The following is a 16,723-nucleotide window of genomic DNA, read 5'->3' on the forward strand; positions in this document are numbered from 1 at the left end:
ACAAGAAATGCTTGGAATGTGACCCGCATGTGCCATTCAAGCCTATGCTGAGAAATTAGTTTTATATATATTATTCTATAAAATGAGGAAGAGTAGAGACAACTGTCACTAGTTATTGCATAGCATCAGTGTGGGGTAATTAATTTTGGGCATGTGGTTGTGGTTGGCGACGACGATCAGTGATCAGAAGTGGGTTAGCGCCGCTGCTTTGTTTCGCTTTCGATTTCTGTGGACAGTAGCAGCAAGCAGCGAGCAACGAGCAGCAAGCAGCGAGCAGCGTGTGTTGGCGGGCGGTGCCGGCTGCTGAGGCCCAGCTAGCGGCGTGGTTTCAATTTGCATATAAATGATGGAGGTTTTGTTTAGCCGAGTCGCAGCGAGATGCGGGAGCTATTAGGAGCACGCTATGTCACCGCGTGATAAATCGTCGTCGTCGTGAGAGGAGGTGGAGGAGGAGAAGAAGGCGCGCGAGGAGAAATGTCCTTTAATGATAATTCGAGTGAGAAGGCGGTTCTGTGAGTGCGGGGCGGCCAATGGCAGGGCAGAGCGTGCGCGGCCTCGGCCAATGGGAAGCGAGTGTTGAGTTGGCGGTGGGGCGCATTCGGCCGGTTTTTATTTATTATTCGGGTGCGAGCGCAAACGGAACGGAGGTGTGTTTCGGTACGGATGTCATTCGCGGACGAGATGCGCACAGCTCAATGAATGGCAACAGCGTGATACGATTGTTGTTCAGGCCGGCTCAGGTGTAGGCGGCGTATTATTGTTGTTGTTGTTGTAAGTGAAGTAAAGTTAGTTGTTTGGTGTTATGGATTCGGGCAGCGATCGCAGCAGCCACTCGGGCGGATCTCCCGGCCAGGACACGATGAAAGCATCTCCGTCAAGCAGTCCGGTGTCGCTGACACGACCGCCTTCCAGTCCGCCGGCGCCGCCCGCGGTCAGCACGCCACAGGGCATGGCCCCTCGCTGCCTGCCACTGCCGCCCCCGGGCCTCGGCCTACTCAACACCCTGGGCGGCATGGTGCACCACTCTCCACTCGACCTGATGGCAGTCGCCCACCACCACGCGCCTCCGCGCTCCTACAGCAGTCCGCCTCCCATCTCAACGTCCGACCCGACCGCCAACGAGTGCAAGCTGGTCGACTACCGCGGTCAGAAGGTGGCTGCCTTCATCATCGCCGGCGACACGATGCTCTGCTTGCCGCAGGCGTTCGAGCTCTTCCTGAAGCACCTGGTCGGTGGGCTGCACACTGTCTACACCAAGCTCAAACGCCTCGACATCGTGCCTCTCGTCTGCAACGTGGAGCAGGTTCGCATCCTGCGTGGCCTCGGAGCCATCCAGCCCGGCGTCAACCGCTGCAAGCTGCTCTCCTGCAAGGACTTCGATGTCCTCTATCGTGACTGCACCACTGCCAGGTCAGTACTGTGCATCTAGTCATCAAGTGTGCCACGTGTCTGCCAAATTCATCTGTGATTATTATGCAAACCAATCAGCATTCATAACTCTCTCTGAGGCTTCTCTTTCATGTCCCCATTCACAGTTAATCATTTAAATTATGAATATTATCCAATAATGAATGAAAATTGATAGAAATTAGTGGAGTACGCCTCGACATCAAAATAAACGCAAAATTAAGTAGTTATTAAGACTGACCAACTAGACATCAAATCACTAAATCTGATTAGGTTTTATCTAAGTTGATTCAATTATCAGTTTTGTTTATCCCACTATTATCTATAAATACTGAACCTTATTAGCGTGCATTCTCCTTCAGCCTTATCATTGATATACTTCAAAAAAATTAATTCAGGCGAAACCCAATCTCTCATGTTTTTCTCTCCTTGTTTTGGCTCGGTTGCCAGTTATGTTTACCAGACTAAATCTAGAATATCATGAATTGATTAGTATAATCTCAGAATGAAACTGTTCCATGAGGAAAATCAGTCATTAGATTATCCTATCATCAATGTTCCATGAATAGCAATCACTTTGATAAGCCTACTTTGTCCCAGTTATTGTTCATACCAACTTATAATATTAAGAAGTGTGCTTTCTGAACGTGGATTGAAAGTATCACATTGCCATCATTATTGTATACAACTGTAATGTTGTTTCAAGGAGTTCAGCTTTCAAACATAAAATGTACAGGATATCATCAATATTTGGAGGTAGGACCACGTGTCACTTCTAACCAAACATTCACTTTGCAGTAAGGTGTCATAATCACTTTGGGAGATAAAACTTGTTATTATGTCATAAATTTGCAATAATTTACTTTAACCCACATTTCCAATTCTAAAGCCTTATTGCTGGAAGAAACTTAGGTAAGGTTTTTAGTTTGAGTAGATAAGACTACATGTTGAAACCTGTCAGACGATTGCCAACCATCAATAGATTTAATTCATTTATAGCCTATTCCAAATAATTTGGATTTTTCTATCCCACCTCTATTATAGAAATCCAGAGATTTTGATCTAGTATATCATGGTGCTAAATGATCTGGAATAAGCTTGAAGATTAGAATACAATATCGGCGTATCGGCATAATCAAGAGTATGCTACACAGCTAACGTTCAATGTTATCGGTTTATACTTACCCAAACTTTTTTTATTTTTATAGACATATAGACAATTTTTCAAATTGATATTTTTGGTTAGACATCATTCGTTCCTTGAATGTTTTTCATCCCTTTTATTGATTGATGATCTTTATTTATTCTATTGAGAAAATTCATGAATAACTACTTCATCACTGTAGTAGGCTGGACTATTCCAGGGTTTCATTTCATTCAGCTAGGATACTTTAAGTTAGTCATTTAATGAGTAATATAGGCTCAAACCTACTAGCTTGGAAATTCTTCATAAAAATTCTCCATAGATTGGAGAAACTATTAGAACCCCACCCCTGTTACTATATACCTAATATGAGAGATATTTCAACATTCATAAATAATTATATTATCTACAGCCTACTCAAATTACATTCCTTGAATAAGCTTTTTCTAACCAATTCATAATAATTCAATGAATATAACTTAGGATTTTAGATAACTCAATAACATAGGCTTCCTTTTGTAATTCAAAGCATTTTAATTTTTCATTAATGAATATCTAGAATTTTTATCATTTGATGTGAAATGCATAAGACCAATTGGAAACAGCTAGCTCGATATGGACTAGTACAGAGTACAGGAATAAAATTCATATTTTCAAGCGAAATTAAGAAAAATACTATTGGATATTTTTTAATTTTGAAATTTCATATTCACTTATTCTTTGTATATTATTTTCTGTTATTTTCCTGATTCATTGATAGAGCATACCTTGAAGCAACTGAAGCAACAATTTGATATCTGACAAGATGTGTCATCAAAACTGTCACAGTTGATATGATGAAAGCAATAAAATAGACAAGCAATCATAAAATAATAATTGTTGAATATTGTTCCATGAAAGTAAAACAAATAACAAATCAAAATTCCTGTTTAATGTCATAAAATTGATGGATTATCATATAGAATTAATTCTTTGGTCTAATATCCAGATTATTCATTTTTTCCTTTTTCACCCTATTTTGTAAATTAATTTTCTGGATTAATATTCAGATGAAAGCTTTCAATTTTTCCAAGGTGCCCTATTTTGTAAATTGACAGCTTGACTTGAATCTTGACTAGTGTTTTAATAACGATTTTGGTTGGGAGAAATTATTTGCATTTTATCCTTATAGACTTCAAATGAAAACCTAGTTATAATTTCAAGGAATTTTGAACAATTATCAATTTGCATTGTGACATATCAGTTTTGACAAATTTAGAGCTTCATTAGGCCAAAGGCTTTAACAACCCAATAACTCACATCGACGCTCATTTGTAGCTCGTTCAGTGCACTTATTGAAAGTATGACGCAGTTGTCTTATTTTATCAATGCTTCAAAAACCTCCAATATTATTTTTTCCTGTGCATATTGTAAAATTCAGCGAAGTACTACAGCAGTTGAAAACGTTTAGGCACTCTAACTCTGAAAACATTCTTCATCATTTGATGAACTTTTTCTCTCGAAATCAATGAATACAATAGAATTTAAATATTACCCATATCACATTGAACTGAATGGAATGAATGAGGCTTACTTTGAAAATAAGATATAGCATTCTTTTCGAATTACACAGAAAATAGGGAAATCAATGTGCTTCTTCAACATTGTTTTCAAATCTTCTACACTGATCAACAACTTAATGATTCAGTAATAAGTAAATATAATTCTTATATAAATATATTCTTGTAAATGTCATGATATCACATATTACAGCCCTGAATAAATTTTAATAATTTTTTTAGCAATACATGTAACAAATAGTTAATTAAATTCTCTTTCTACTAAAAATGTTGAAAATTCAAAAACAGAAAATATAATTAAACTGGAAACCAAGGTTACTCGAATCTTTAACTATCTTCTTATACCTGTAGAGAAGATCGAAATTGAATAGTAGACAATTATTTCGAAGTGGTCCACCATTATAGGATGAAATAAATCCAAAATAGATAGGTTTAAATTCATAGAAGAGATAGATTAGCTAATCTTTCAACAATCTAAATCATATTGTTTATAACGTATGTTATATTGTTCATATTGTATTTGTTGAGCTGAAGTCAACTCAGTGAGTAACTAGGTGAAGTGAAGCACTCCAGAACAGGGCTCAGGCTGTATCAAAATTCCAACATGCTTTGAACTGCGCGTAGACAAGTAGTGTAATACTATAGGCCTGGTCGTAGTACACTGTTTATCCTTGGTCGACTTGGGCCCTATTGTTTTAGAGTATCAGAAAGAGATCAACATTCCCTTCTTGGTCAATCATTTCCTGTAGATGTCTACCGCAAAACAGAAATAAAAAGGTGGAGTAGCATGGGAAAAGTTGGATGAGAAGTGCGCAACTAGCTGTGGAGACCTAGTTTCGCCTGAAATGGATCCTGCCGCCTCTGTTGTGGTCAGACTTTCTGTCTTCAGCGCACAAAGCTCGTATCAGTTTTACCAGACCGAATGAAAACTGTTTTTACCTGCAGCTACACTGTGTGTGTGTGTTGTGTGTTGTGTGTGAGAATGATCCAAACCGACTGACAAAAAACAAAGATAAATACATGAAACCAGACTTCTTCTCCATCTGATATCTTTCCTTTGCGCGTCGTGTCATTCCAAATTAAATCAATTTATTGCCTCACCAATGGGTTCTGATTGTATGTAATCTTCTAATTTATAACCCATGATTGACATCGTTCAACTGGAGAATAATTTTCTCCTTTCTTCGTTCCTACCCGACCATTTATCTAAGGTACAATTTGGTCTAACTGTCTCGAGTCGATCCCTCTAATAGGGGTAAGAAGAAAGTGGAGTCCGTCTCTATCCGTATTATTTCTAGTACATAGGGAGCATTCATCCTGTGAAATAAGCTGAAATTACATCATGAGAGAATCTATCACTCAGCTATATTGGACCTCTGAAACTCTCTGTTAGTTTGAAAATCACACAAACTCTGTCTATTTACCACACTGTCTATTTACAATAAGAGAAAAACATATTTTTCAGGATATAAATAGCAGACTAAAAGTTCCCATACCTAAGATTATCAGCTACTTACAGTCCTACTTTGTATCTTTAGCATTTAGCTAATTTCTCTCAAAACGTTGAGTCACTTGTCTTCTTGTTTTTCTAAGATCATATTTCATTCTCTTGCCTAACTGTTCGGAGAGTGTAAATACATTGCATTTAAACTGAAAATGAAAGGTTTTATTTTGCTTGTGAGCTCGTACTCCCAATGGCTCAACATTTGGTGGGAGGTGAGTTGGAGTGAATTAGCCAGGCTCACAAGAAATAAGCTAAAATAAACGAAGCTGTAGTAGAAAATCAATTCCTCATCAACTGTTTGCGATGTATAAATAAATACTTGGAATATCATTGTTCGAACAATCCAATGATCTCGGTAAATTCATTTGTTAGTCATTGCAGTCTTGTAATTATTGCCACAGAATCGAAAACCATTTGACATTGGTGGAATGACGATTATTATTTTGGAAGTGCGGCTTCGGTAACCAAATGCATTGTACGGCACACTTTGTCATTGCAAATCATCAAAGCCAATCAGCCGAATTCCATTTGCTTCTGATTACGTTTTTGGTGTCAACAAAAGCATGATCGATAATGCGACTGGAATTGAGCGCATTTACAAAGCTAAGTACAATCGTGGATGAACAAATGCAATCTACCTTTCCACTGTAATATGTTTCTCTTTGTAAATGAGTTTTTCATTCGTTATGAATGTTTGAGCATTGACAGTCAAACACGAATGTGATTCTGTTTTTGATTGTAAAATGATTTGACAGAGGTTGGGGCTATTGATCAGGATGTTACTTAGTTCAAAACATATTTGTGAATGAATATTGGAATGTTTAAATGGTAGCAAATGCTAGTCACGAATTTAACTCTTTTTGATTTGGCGATTGATCTTCATTCATCTCCATCAACCTCTTATCATTTTCTTAAATTCGATTGATTTTCATTCATCTCCATCAACCCTCTTATCATTTTCTTAAATTTTCCTTTCTTACAATGGAACTAGTGTTAGTAGACAAAACTGTTGATGTGCGTAGGCCTACAGACTGTACGATTAGTTCAGACTTGAACTTGGAGATTGGGAAGATTGATCCATTAAACAAGTGCCACTTTAATAATATTGTTACTTGTATTTAAATGAAGAATAAACCATAATAGAAAAACTATCTGTTATCATCAAAATCTATAAATATATGAACAGAATAAATATTAAAATCGATCATAATCCATAATGGACAACTATCAACTTTTAATAATGCTCTGTTGCGGCAATTAAGTAAGGGGCATGTTAGACAACTTGCATAACATCTCGGTCTGTGACAATAATGCGATATTGGCGACTTTGCAGGATTAGGCTTTTTCCATGACATCTAGTTTGATGAATATCATTATCCCAACATAACCTCACTTTTTTCCACTTACTGTTTCAATGTGAACTAGTATAATAATAATAATAATAATAATACTATTACACTGAAGTATCATAATTCTAATAATAACTATCACGATTGCTTCGATTAAATTATATCTCAAGTGGATGATAATGGCATGAGTTACATTTTTCTATGAGAATAGGTCATAGCCATAGAGATACTATGTTACCCGCAGAAGCAAAAGTTAAAACTTAAATAGTTACACACAGAAGTTTCATAGTATTTCCTTCAGTAATAACTTTACTCATTCCTTACAAGTTGAAGATGGAATTATCAGGTTAGGTATCTTGTGATTGGATATTATAATTATTGTTTTCATGAAAGTACTTCGTGTAACAAATACAAAGGAAAGATGGCATATTGTTCTTGAATATGTTTGTTTATATACTATAATATTGATTTTGTCTATCACTGAATCAATAAAAGAATAAAGAATAATATCTTCTCTCAAAGCTATAGGCTTACTGTTTCAATTCAATACATAATTTCTCAACTTTTGGAATTGCGATAATAAATTTGCTACCCGAGAGGTGAATTATTACTGTAATTTGTGAATATTTAAATATACACATTTTCGAATAGCTCCATTTCGTTTCTGTAAACAAACTCCACCATTGAGCCGACTCCGACTGTATGCAATAAGGGATTATAAATGTTAGCTCGCTTGGGGTACAACAGTCATTAGGCTATCAACTGCTGAAAGAATTACGAGATCAAATATGTAGATCCACTTAGTAAGGTAACTTTTAATGTTGACAAACATAGATTATAATTTTCTTCTCAATTCCACTGCATGTTACAAGTATACTACTGACTACTATACCGGTAACGTACTATGGCAACGCATTATTGGTAGGAAGGCTGTGGCCTGTTTATAGTGAGTACGAGTAGAGTACCCATATTGAACGGAGAGCTACTTGAACAAGTCGCAATAAATCGATGCAGATATGCAATTTACTCTTACAAGAGAAATAGTCACGACTATTGATTCAGCTTTTGCATTTCCCAACCACCTATTAACGGTCAGGAATTACTCTTTTTGACGGTTGTCTATATAATATTTTTCAATGTACCAGATTATGCTCCAATTTTCCCAATGAAGAAATAGAAAATCTTACTCTATTATAGACGAAATAATAATTTGTATTGGAGAATACTAGATTAAAATGAATTTGATCGGGATTAGTGATGGTTCAAATCTAAAAATAATAAAAACGTTACGGTATTGAAACTTTCTTCTCATTTGAACTATGATATTCCTCCCAATAATTAAATGGGAAATTTACAATTTAAATAATTATTTATGATGTTGAACTTTGAAAAGTTATAATGATTTTTTATCATTTTGGCTCTGATGAACTCGTTAGATAAATTTTTTATTGGGTTTAAATTTATTTATTACAGCTTGAAGATGTCTAAAATGTTCATTATTGACTAGTAGGCCTAAACTATGGAGTATTGCTATATCTTATCAGCTCAGATTGCAGTTTACAAAATATGCAGCTGATGACCGAACTCTATCCTGTATTTCACTGCAGTAAATTCAAGAAAAAATGAATATTCAATGATGTATTGCATTCAGCAGTTTTTGTGCGTGTACAAGTGAGTCGTAATTTCATTCCTTCATCCTGTAAGTTTTTCAAGTCAAGTTTTCCGTGTCGATGCCTGTTTTTTATTCTCGAATAAATAGATGTTCAGCCTGGCCTCAAATTTTTCGCTTTATTCGTTGGAACTTTACAGAAATAATAAGAAAAAATACGTTATTAAAGTCGTGGAAACCGAGTCATAAATTTTCCCAGTTGTTTCGTGGCAGTGAGTATTACAGCGAATTTCAAACTATTTCAAATGTTATTGAATATTTGCGTGCAAAGAGAAATGTAAATTTCATTCGCTGCTGTACGGTGCTGTATGTAGCCTAAAGAGAGTATGAAGAATGAACATTTTCTCATGAATTATTATGAAAGCTACCTTTTATTACACTATTAATAGAGTCGTGTTGTACGTTTTGTTGCATTTTGAAATTTAATGTCGGAAAGTGTGCCCATGTTGAAAGTTAATACAACTAAGCTATTGCATAAGACATGGAATTGTGTTCTGTTCTCTTCATGAATATGCGAGGCAAGTATTTCACTTGAATTATCACAAGTTTTCATTTATTAAGAGAAGTAGTGCTGGGACAATTGAGCGACTTCAAGGAAAATACTACAGAGCCGAATTAGAGAATAAATAATTAAATTTTGCCTGCTTTTATAGTGATTGCCACTGAAATCGATTATCAATAGAAAAATTATCTGTATTTCTGGAACAAACCATGTGAGCTATTTCAAAAACAAAAATACAATAACCTCTATACTGGAGTATACTATCGACGTATTCTGGAGTTTATTCAAAACAAATTTATTCTTTCTCAGTATATAAAATGTAATCATTTGTGGAGAAGGAAAATTCATCTCCTTCAATCGACCTACATCCTCTGATAAACTTTCAAGTTTGTTGAAACTTAGTTGAAGCTTTCAACCCGTTCCTGATTTCCTTACTCTCAAACTTGAGCTACCGTTACATAACTTCATCAAATATTTATCCATCCAAATTCTACCAAGTACTGATTAGTAGCCCCACTCGAATATCATTATACATTTTCTACAAACCTTGGAACTCCTGTTGTTCGAAACAAAAGTTCAGTGGGGCAGTGGAGATTTTGGTTTTGGAATGAAAATGAATATTCACAATATCTACCACTGACCGCGAATGGTCCTGAAGAGGTCCCCGTTAGTGGATTTTGTTCTCTTAGTTAATTGAAATCACCCTTTCCGACATGTGAGGGAGGACTTGGCCCTCGATTTCGCATTGAATCATCAAACATCCCCTGCTCCAATAATACTCCCGAACTCACACAGCTTGGGGTGATGTGCTTTATTGTTAGTAAGTTTACAGCGATAAACTGACTGGACTGGTCCGTCAATTGTATACAAGCTTGATAGTGGTGTTCTATGAACAAGTTAAAAAAATCTACATTTAAAAAAATTGAAAAATAACTGAATGACTTATTCCACTATAATAATATAGTTATTTGATCGTACATTACTTGATCCATCAACTTTTATATTAAAAAAATCTTTTTGTCGATCACTATTGTCTGTATTGGTATTGGAAATAGTTTGTTATAGTAAGTTTGTGAGTATTTAATCCCACTGTCAAGATCATCGTGCATTTATTATATTGTATCAAATATTACTTGATCCGTTCACTTTTTTATGAGAAAAAATTCAATATGTAGAAAACCATTGAACACTATTGTCACACTCCTTCACTGATGATACTCAGTATCTCATTGGTGCTTGAGTAAATATATAATTGTTTTTTTTATTGAAAGGATCATTGTTTGATCGCTCATTCAGTTTCAAAAATTCTTAGTCATCTCTATCAAACTATTAGGGAAGTCAACTCTCTTATTATCATTTACTCTATACATGTATTTATAATACAACTTGAATGTAGAATTGAAAACTGCTTTTAAGTTTTGAAGAGGTATTCCATAGTTGGATATTAGCAATCGATATAAAAAACTGAGCATTAAAATGTTGCAAACAAGAATGATTATTTTGAAGCGGTTGGCCAGAACCAGATTTGGTAGCTGATGTAGTGGACCAGTCAGAACGTCGATTGTGAGCGATAATTCATTTTTTGTAGCCATTAATAATAAATTGCGTCAAATTCGAATCTAGAAAATTGCACTCGGTACAGGAGTAGTGTTCAGTTGTGAGAGTGAGTGGAAGAACAAAGTACACCACACGTCAAGCGGAATCAGCTTCTCATAGGTTGGCGTCCTTTCTAAACGGAGTCGATTTATGTCGGTCGAGTCGATTCTCAAATTGCAGTGCTATCAGAGTCGATGAACTGATCAGGAAGGATTAGAGGAGTGAGGAGATAGGTGGTCGTGTTTGTTAATTTCAAATGCTGGTTGCTCGAATATTGGACCGTGATTTTTCGTCTAGATTGCTTGCGTGTGCATGAGCGTGTGAGAGTTGTGTCCGTACCCATGGAAATCGCCTGCTAATATTCGATTTGTCTCCTGTAAGCAGCGAGAAGAGGATCACGTACATCGGCTGTGATCTTGAAGCTCATAATCACTGAGTCTCCTTCCTCCCTCCACTCCATCCTCGGATGATTACGATTATGTAATTGCTTACAAGGTGGTCCGAAACCAATAATTCATTCGTCTTGTTTAGTTTGAAAAAATTACTCCCATGTACTCGATTAATTTAATAAATGGCTCAGTCGTCCTATTAGTAGTAGGGAGTAGTACCTGAAGAGGATGGCCCAACAAGCCTGACGACCTTTCTCATTCATTTTCTCTTTCCGTTCAGTATTGGTGTCTCTTCTAGATGCGATCTTGGTCTTCATTCAGCTAGCTTAGAATCCATATGAGCGCTACAGAAATTGGGAGGAGTACTTGACCGATGCAGTGGAGAATCGATGTTTTAATTAAGACCAAATAGTAATCGGCTCTCAACAAATATCATTCGAGACGTTCCTACATTTGAAATATTATACGTATGGACAGCGAGTCAAGGTTCGATTGCTTTGAAACGTTCCCACACAACTATACATTCTATCGCTTCAAAAAAACAAACCATGTACTCTTGCAAGCATGATTGAGAGTGAGGCAATACAAATATAAATCTGGATTTTGCAACGAGGAATACAATTATTCCTGATATGGTGTTAAAATGAATATATTTCTCAAATTGGCAATCCATAAAATTTCAGAGATAAATAAAACCAGTTATTGGAATAAGCTATCTCCTCACTCTATTTTGTGATGATAGAATTGGCCTGAGAAATACTCAAAGTAAACTTTGAACTGAGGATTGACTAGGAAAAGCATGACGAGAGACGTTGAGCCAATTCCGATTCCGGTAAACGAGGCAAGCAAACGAGTTGAACCGAATCGTATGCATATCGATGGCGATGTAATGCTACAACCTTGCGATCTGCCACTGTAGTAAGAGGCTGCGGGTAATTATGTGTAACAGGCGTAAGAGAGGTGTGGCAAATTCATTTTCACGTCTCTTCACAAGTATTTTGATGCCTCAATCTTTGCTCGAGGATTCGTATACTGCGACGACATTTGCAACTGCTGAGTGTGAGAGGGACAATGATCTCTACCGTCACAGTCCGTCGCTATGCAAATAATTCGACGTAGTACATTGAAATTGTGAGATTTTCTGGTGTGGAGATTTTATTCACAGTAAAATTCAGTCTGGCAAGATGAACAAATAAATAATTATTCAATCAATCAATCAATAATCCTTTATTGTCATAAAACACAAAGTGTTGTAACAAACGTCAATATACAATAAAATTAAAAACAGTCAAAATATTTTTAAAATAATAATAATATAGTCAAAGTAGTAATTTTGTAAAAAAAAAATTTACAACTAAATTGGTAAATAGCAATTAACAACAGCAATATTGATAAATAGTAGGTATTAAAACGGGATCCAACACAAGTCACAACAAAGCTGTTACAGTTAAACAGATGAACACTGAAGCTATTCAAAAAATTCTCCAACAGAATAAAGACATCTTTCTGTAAGTAAGCCTTTTATGTGTGACTTGAATAGTGAGGCACTCAACAGTCTTACTTCAGGGGCAAGCTCATTGAATAGCTTAATGGACATGTTTCTCCAATTCCTATGGGTACTCGCATATTGGTGAGAATCAATTCTGAGATTTAACCTTCCTCTGGTATGATAATTATGTATGTCACCATTTCGACTATATTCATTAAGGTTTTTTTTCATGTACATCAGACAAGTAAAAACATATAAAGATGGGAGAGTCAAGACGCCTAGTTTACGAAAGAGCGGCCTACATGTTGCTAGGGGTGGTGCCTGACAAATTATTCGAATGGCCTTCTTCTGGAGTCTGAAAAGTTTAATAGATGCCGAACAATTTCCCCAGAGCTGAATCCCATAGGCTAAATGGCTATGGATGAGAGCATAAAAGACACTCATTAAAACTTAGGACACACATTTTAGACATTTTAGACACACATTAAAATTCAGGAGCCAATGACCCAAAAATCAATAAGTGTCTATTCTACATTAGAAAGTTTGTACTATTTTCCATGCTAACTCATGTTTCATATGAGACATTAGTTTACTGTATTATTATTATGGTTTTCACAATCAATAATTCAAAAAATGATGTAGCATTGGTGCATAATTATTTAAATCAACTAGCTACCGGTATATCATTTATTGATTCGAATAAATATTTATGTAATTGGAACTCCCGAACTCGGTATATCATAATAATTCACATAATTCAATTTAAATTGAATAATGATAACTTGTCTCCACTGAAAATGTTTGATCAATTGGGATTCTCTTTCAAGATTAAGTTTTGAGTTATTGATCAATTTCAATTTTTCTACCCTGAGCTGTGATGATTTCCCTATTCAGTCCAGTTTGCTCACCAGAACTAAATAAAATATAACAATTAAGTCCTGTTATTATTGATATAAGAATGTTCACAGATCAATTTTTCAGAATTCATCTAATTTTATGTCTTTCCTTTGTGGTGAGAGCAATATCACGCCCCCAAAAATATAATTGAATGAAATGCTCTACTTTTATTATACTCAATTGATTTGATCAAATTTATGGTTGACAATACCTATAATTTGAAATAAATCTGTACGCAGAATAAAATTGCAGGTGCTGGTTGTCTTGCTATCATTTCACTTTTTGTGGCACATGCCCAGTTTACAGTTTCCACAAGGAGTAAACAAGGAGTTTCCAATAATCAGAGGGATAAACATAGCCTACTGCTAGGTAGTCTGCTAATAATAATGTTTTATCTCTAAACATAGTAGCATTCGACTGCATCCAATTAACGGTGCCCGGCGTCGTGGCCAACTAGAGAGGCGCCGTGGAGTCCTCGGGGACCCTATTACCGACCGGTCCATAACACAATAGGGAGTTGGAGACGGAGCACAGTTGTTGTAACCCTTTCCCTTGACTTGCAGCCTCATCCCTTACATGTGCTCTCTTGCTAGAGGGAATCAAATCTCATCTCATGTTCATGGACTGTCGACTATCAGTCTATTGTTGCGGTGTTACTGTTCATTTCACATATATCGTGGATGGTGGGGAGAATTGCAATTGCATTTCGGGCCCATTCCATACATGATGCAGTCATGATTCAGCTTATTGAAGAATGAATGCACAATCTTGGTGGTAGTCAGGGTGAAGAAACATGAAATTATCTTTAGATCATGTTCTTTATTTGATAATAATGTGATTTATGATCTGAGGATGTGATTTTTCCGTCATTGATGATTGAAGAATGAACTGTTGTTGACATTAATTTATTGGAAAATGTGCTTCATTTTTAATGTTTAATTTTTACTTGTCTTGTGTTCATCACTCCTCAATTTTATAATCCCTTGCGTTGAATATATTTCTAATTGAATGGAACCGAGACGAAATGTATAATCTTACAGAATTTGGGAGTTAGTTTTTTTGTGGCTCAAGACAGCATATTTCGCAAATTAATTTCACCTTCCTCAGTGAATCTCAGCAAGAAGATTAACTAACCGAGTCGATAGATTAATTAGAGAGGAGCTGTGAGTGGGTAAAAAGAATGAGACCGTCAGCTAATAAAAGCAACGTCTGAATTGCACAGGAAATAATATAATTTTTTCCGTCACGGACTTTAGCCGTGATAATGGCAGGCTTTTCAGATGGGCGCCACGTTTCGAGTAGGCCTAATTTCAATTTATTACTTATTTAATTTGACGGCAGGATGAAATTTGAGATATATTAGTTTTGGCCGTCCTCCTCTTCCTCTGGGTGGAATTGAATGGTGAGCGAGGTGTGGGTGTAGCTCAGTAGTGGGATAACATTCGCTGTGCTGAGGATAAGTGGGTCTATTTCTACGCTTATAGCTACTGTTGAGCTCTGTACCCTGTAGTTGAGGGGCTGTTGGGCCACCAAGAGTCGGGCATTTTGTGAATTCTCAGTGTAGTTTCACACTCCATTGGAGGAGAACCAACGTCAGCAAGTCGTACCCCCTCTGCTCCCCTCTTCCTGGGACAACTACAGCGAGAAACATCAACAAGACAACGCCCTCGCTGCCGGATACTAATGCTAAATTGATATTTCTTCACACAACGACCATTTGAAAATGAGACCAATAAAAAGTGTCTGAAAATCACAAATCGTAATTCTACCTTTTTTCACATCGGCGACAAACCTCTTGTTTCCGTTGAGGCTTCAACCATTCTCCATGCTTTTCACTGATCGATTCTTATTCCTAACCAACAAGATAGTAAGTATTTTGAGCATGAAAAATCTATTCCGACTCCAATGTAAAACGGTGTGTCCAAATATGATGATCATTATTTTTATCACGAAGAGGAATTGGCGTGTTTCTTCACCATTTCTCACCGTGTCAGCTCTACTCGACAGTATTGTTCAAGCTGACCATTTGAAACACGCTCGAATAAATTTGAAAAGAATGCCATGTTTTCGAATTGATTTTCTAGTAGAAAGATATGATAGTATGGAGAGAAGAAATTATTACCTATGAGAAAACAAGAATTATCTAGTATAGGAAATTATGAGTTATAGTGAGCTTTTGTGCTATCAGATTGACACATGTCAGTCATAGAGTGACATTGAAATCATTGTCTTGATTATTTTATCTCATGATTCGCAGTTATTATACCAGTGAGAGTACCTGAACTGTATTCGGTGATATATGTTGTTTTGTTCATAGTTATATTATTCTATAGTGTTAAATAGCCAATGAACTCCGTTGAATTCATTCTAGTCTTCCAAAAAACTATAACCTATTGTTTCTTTCCGAAGTTTCAATCCCCATTCCATATTCAATTTCTTTGGAAATTCAACATGAGCATCCAAATCGAAGCTTAATCCATATTAAGGGAGAAATTAGTTTTATTTGTTACATAGTCGAAAATAAATTGAAGAATGGTGAAACCATCATCCAACTTTCTAGCTGACTTCACTGTGGAAATAATATGGATGAAATGTGGACACATTAAATAATATTAAAAATAATAGACGATTCTCTCGAATTGGAGATTTCCATTGCAACTTATAGAAATACATCTGATTGGTAAATACATTTTTTTACAAAGCAAGCACTATTATGCATGTTTTATGCCCTCATGTGAAGAACGGTTTCTTTTGATGCATTATCCATTTATTCTGAACACTTTGCCGGTGAGTTGGAAATGGCATTCCTCTTCATTAAGCTCATCATTATCACCTGCTACAGGTATTGCAATTGTTGAAGTAAATAGGAATGAATTTTCATTTGAAGAGAATGCAATACAAGAAGTAACGAATGTTTCTCATATAGGTTCAATTATACTGGACAACTTTTATTCATTGTGCAGTTGATTGCATTGCATGTAGTCCTTTGTCAATGCATGTCCAGTCGTTCTTCATGCACTAATGACTTGATTGGTGCTTGTGGCAGGTGTGATAATTATTGTTTTATGCAGGAACCATGAGACAGCATGCATTGGTGTGGGGTGGGGGAAGGCCTATTGCCCTTACAGCCTAGTTTGTGTTGCCTATTAACCCTAAAACTGTCAGCCTAGTGTCAAATGATCTGCCGGTTGGTTGGTCAGTGGAAATGTCGTACTTTG

General features: G+C 36.2%; 1 protein-coding gene across 1 annotated transcript in view; it reads left to right on the forward strand.

The window, feature by feature from the left end:
* The first annotated feature begins 389 nt into the window (after window positions 1-389).
* LOC111053732 (dachshund homolog 1-like) overlaps window positions 390-16,723 on the forward strand; it is a 232,458-nt gene continuing 216,124 nt past the window's right edge. Inside the window, 1 exon segment of the mRNA XM_039428058.1 lies at window positions 390-1,410. Within this exon segment, the coding sequence (XP_039283992.1) occupies window positions 803-1,410 (608 nt within the window). The 5' untranslated portion in view covers window positions 390-802.

Source organism: Nilaparvata lugens, chromosome 5 (genome assembly GCF_014356525.2).
Source record: "Nilaparvata lugens isolate BPH chromosome 5, ASM1435652v1, whole genome shotgun sequence".
NCBI lineage: Eukaryota > Metazoa > Arthropoda > Insecta > Hemiptera > Delphacidae > Nilaparvata > Nilaparvata lugens.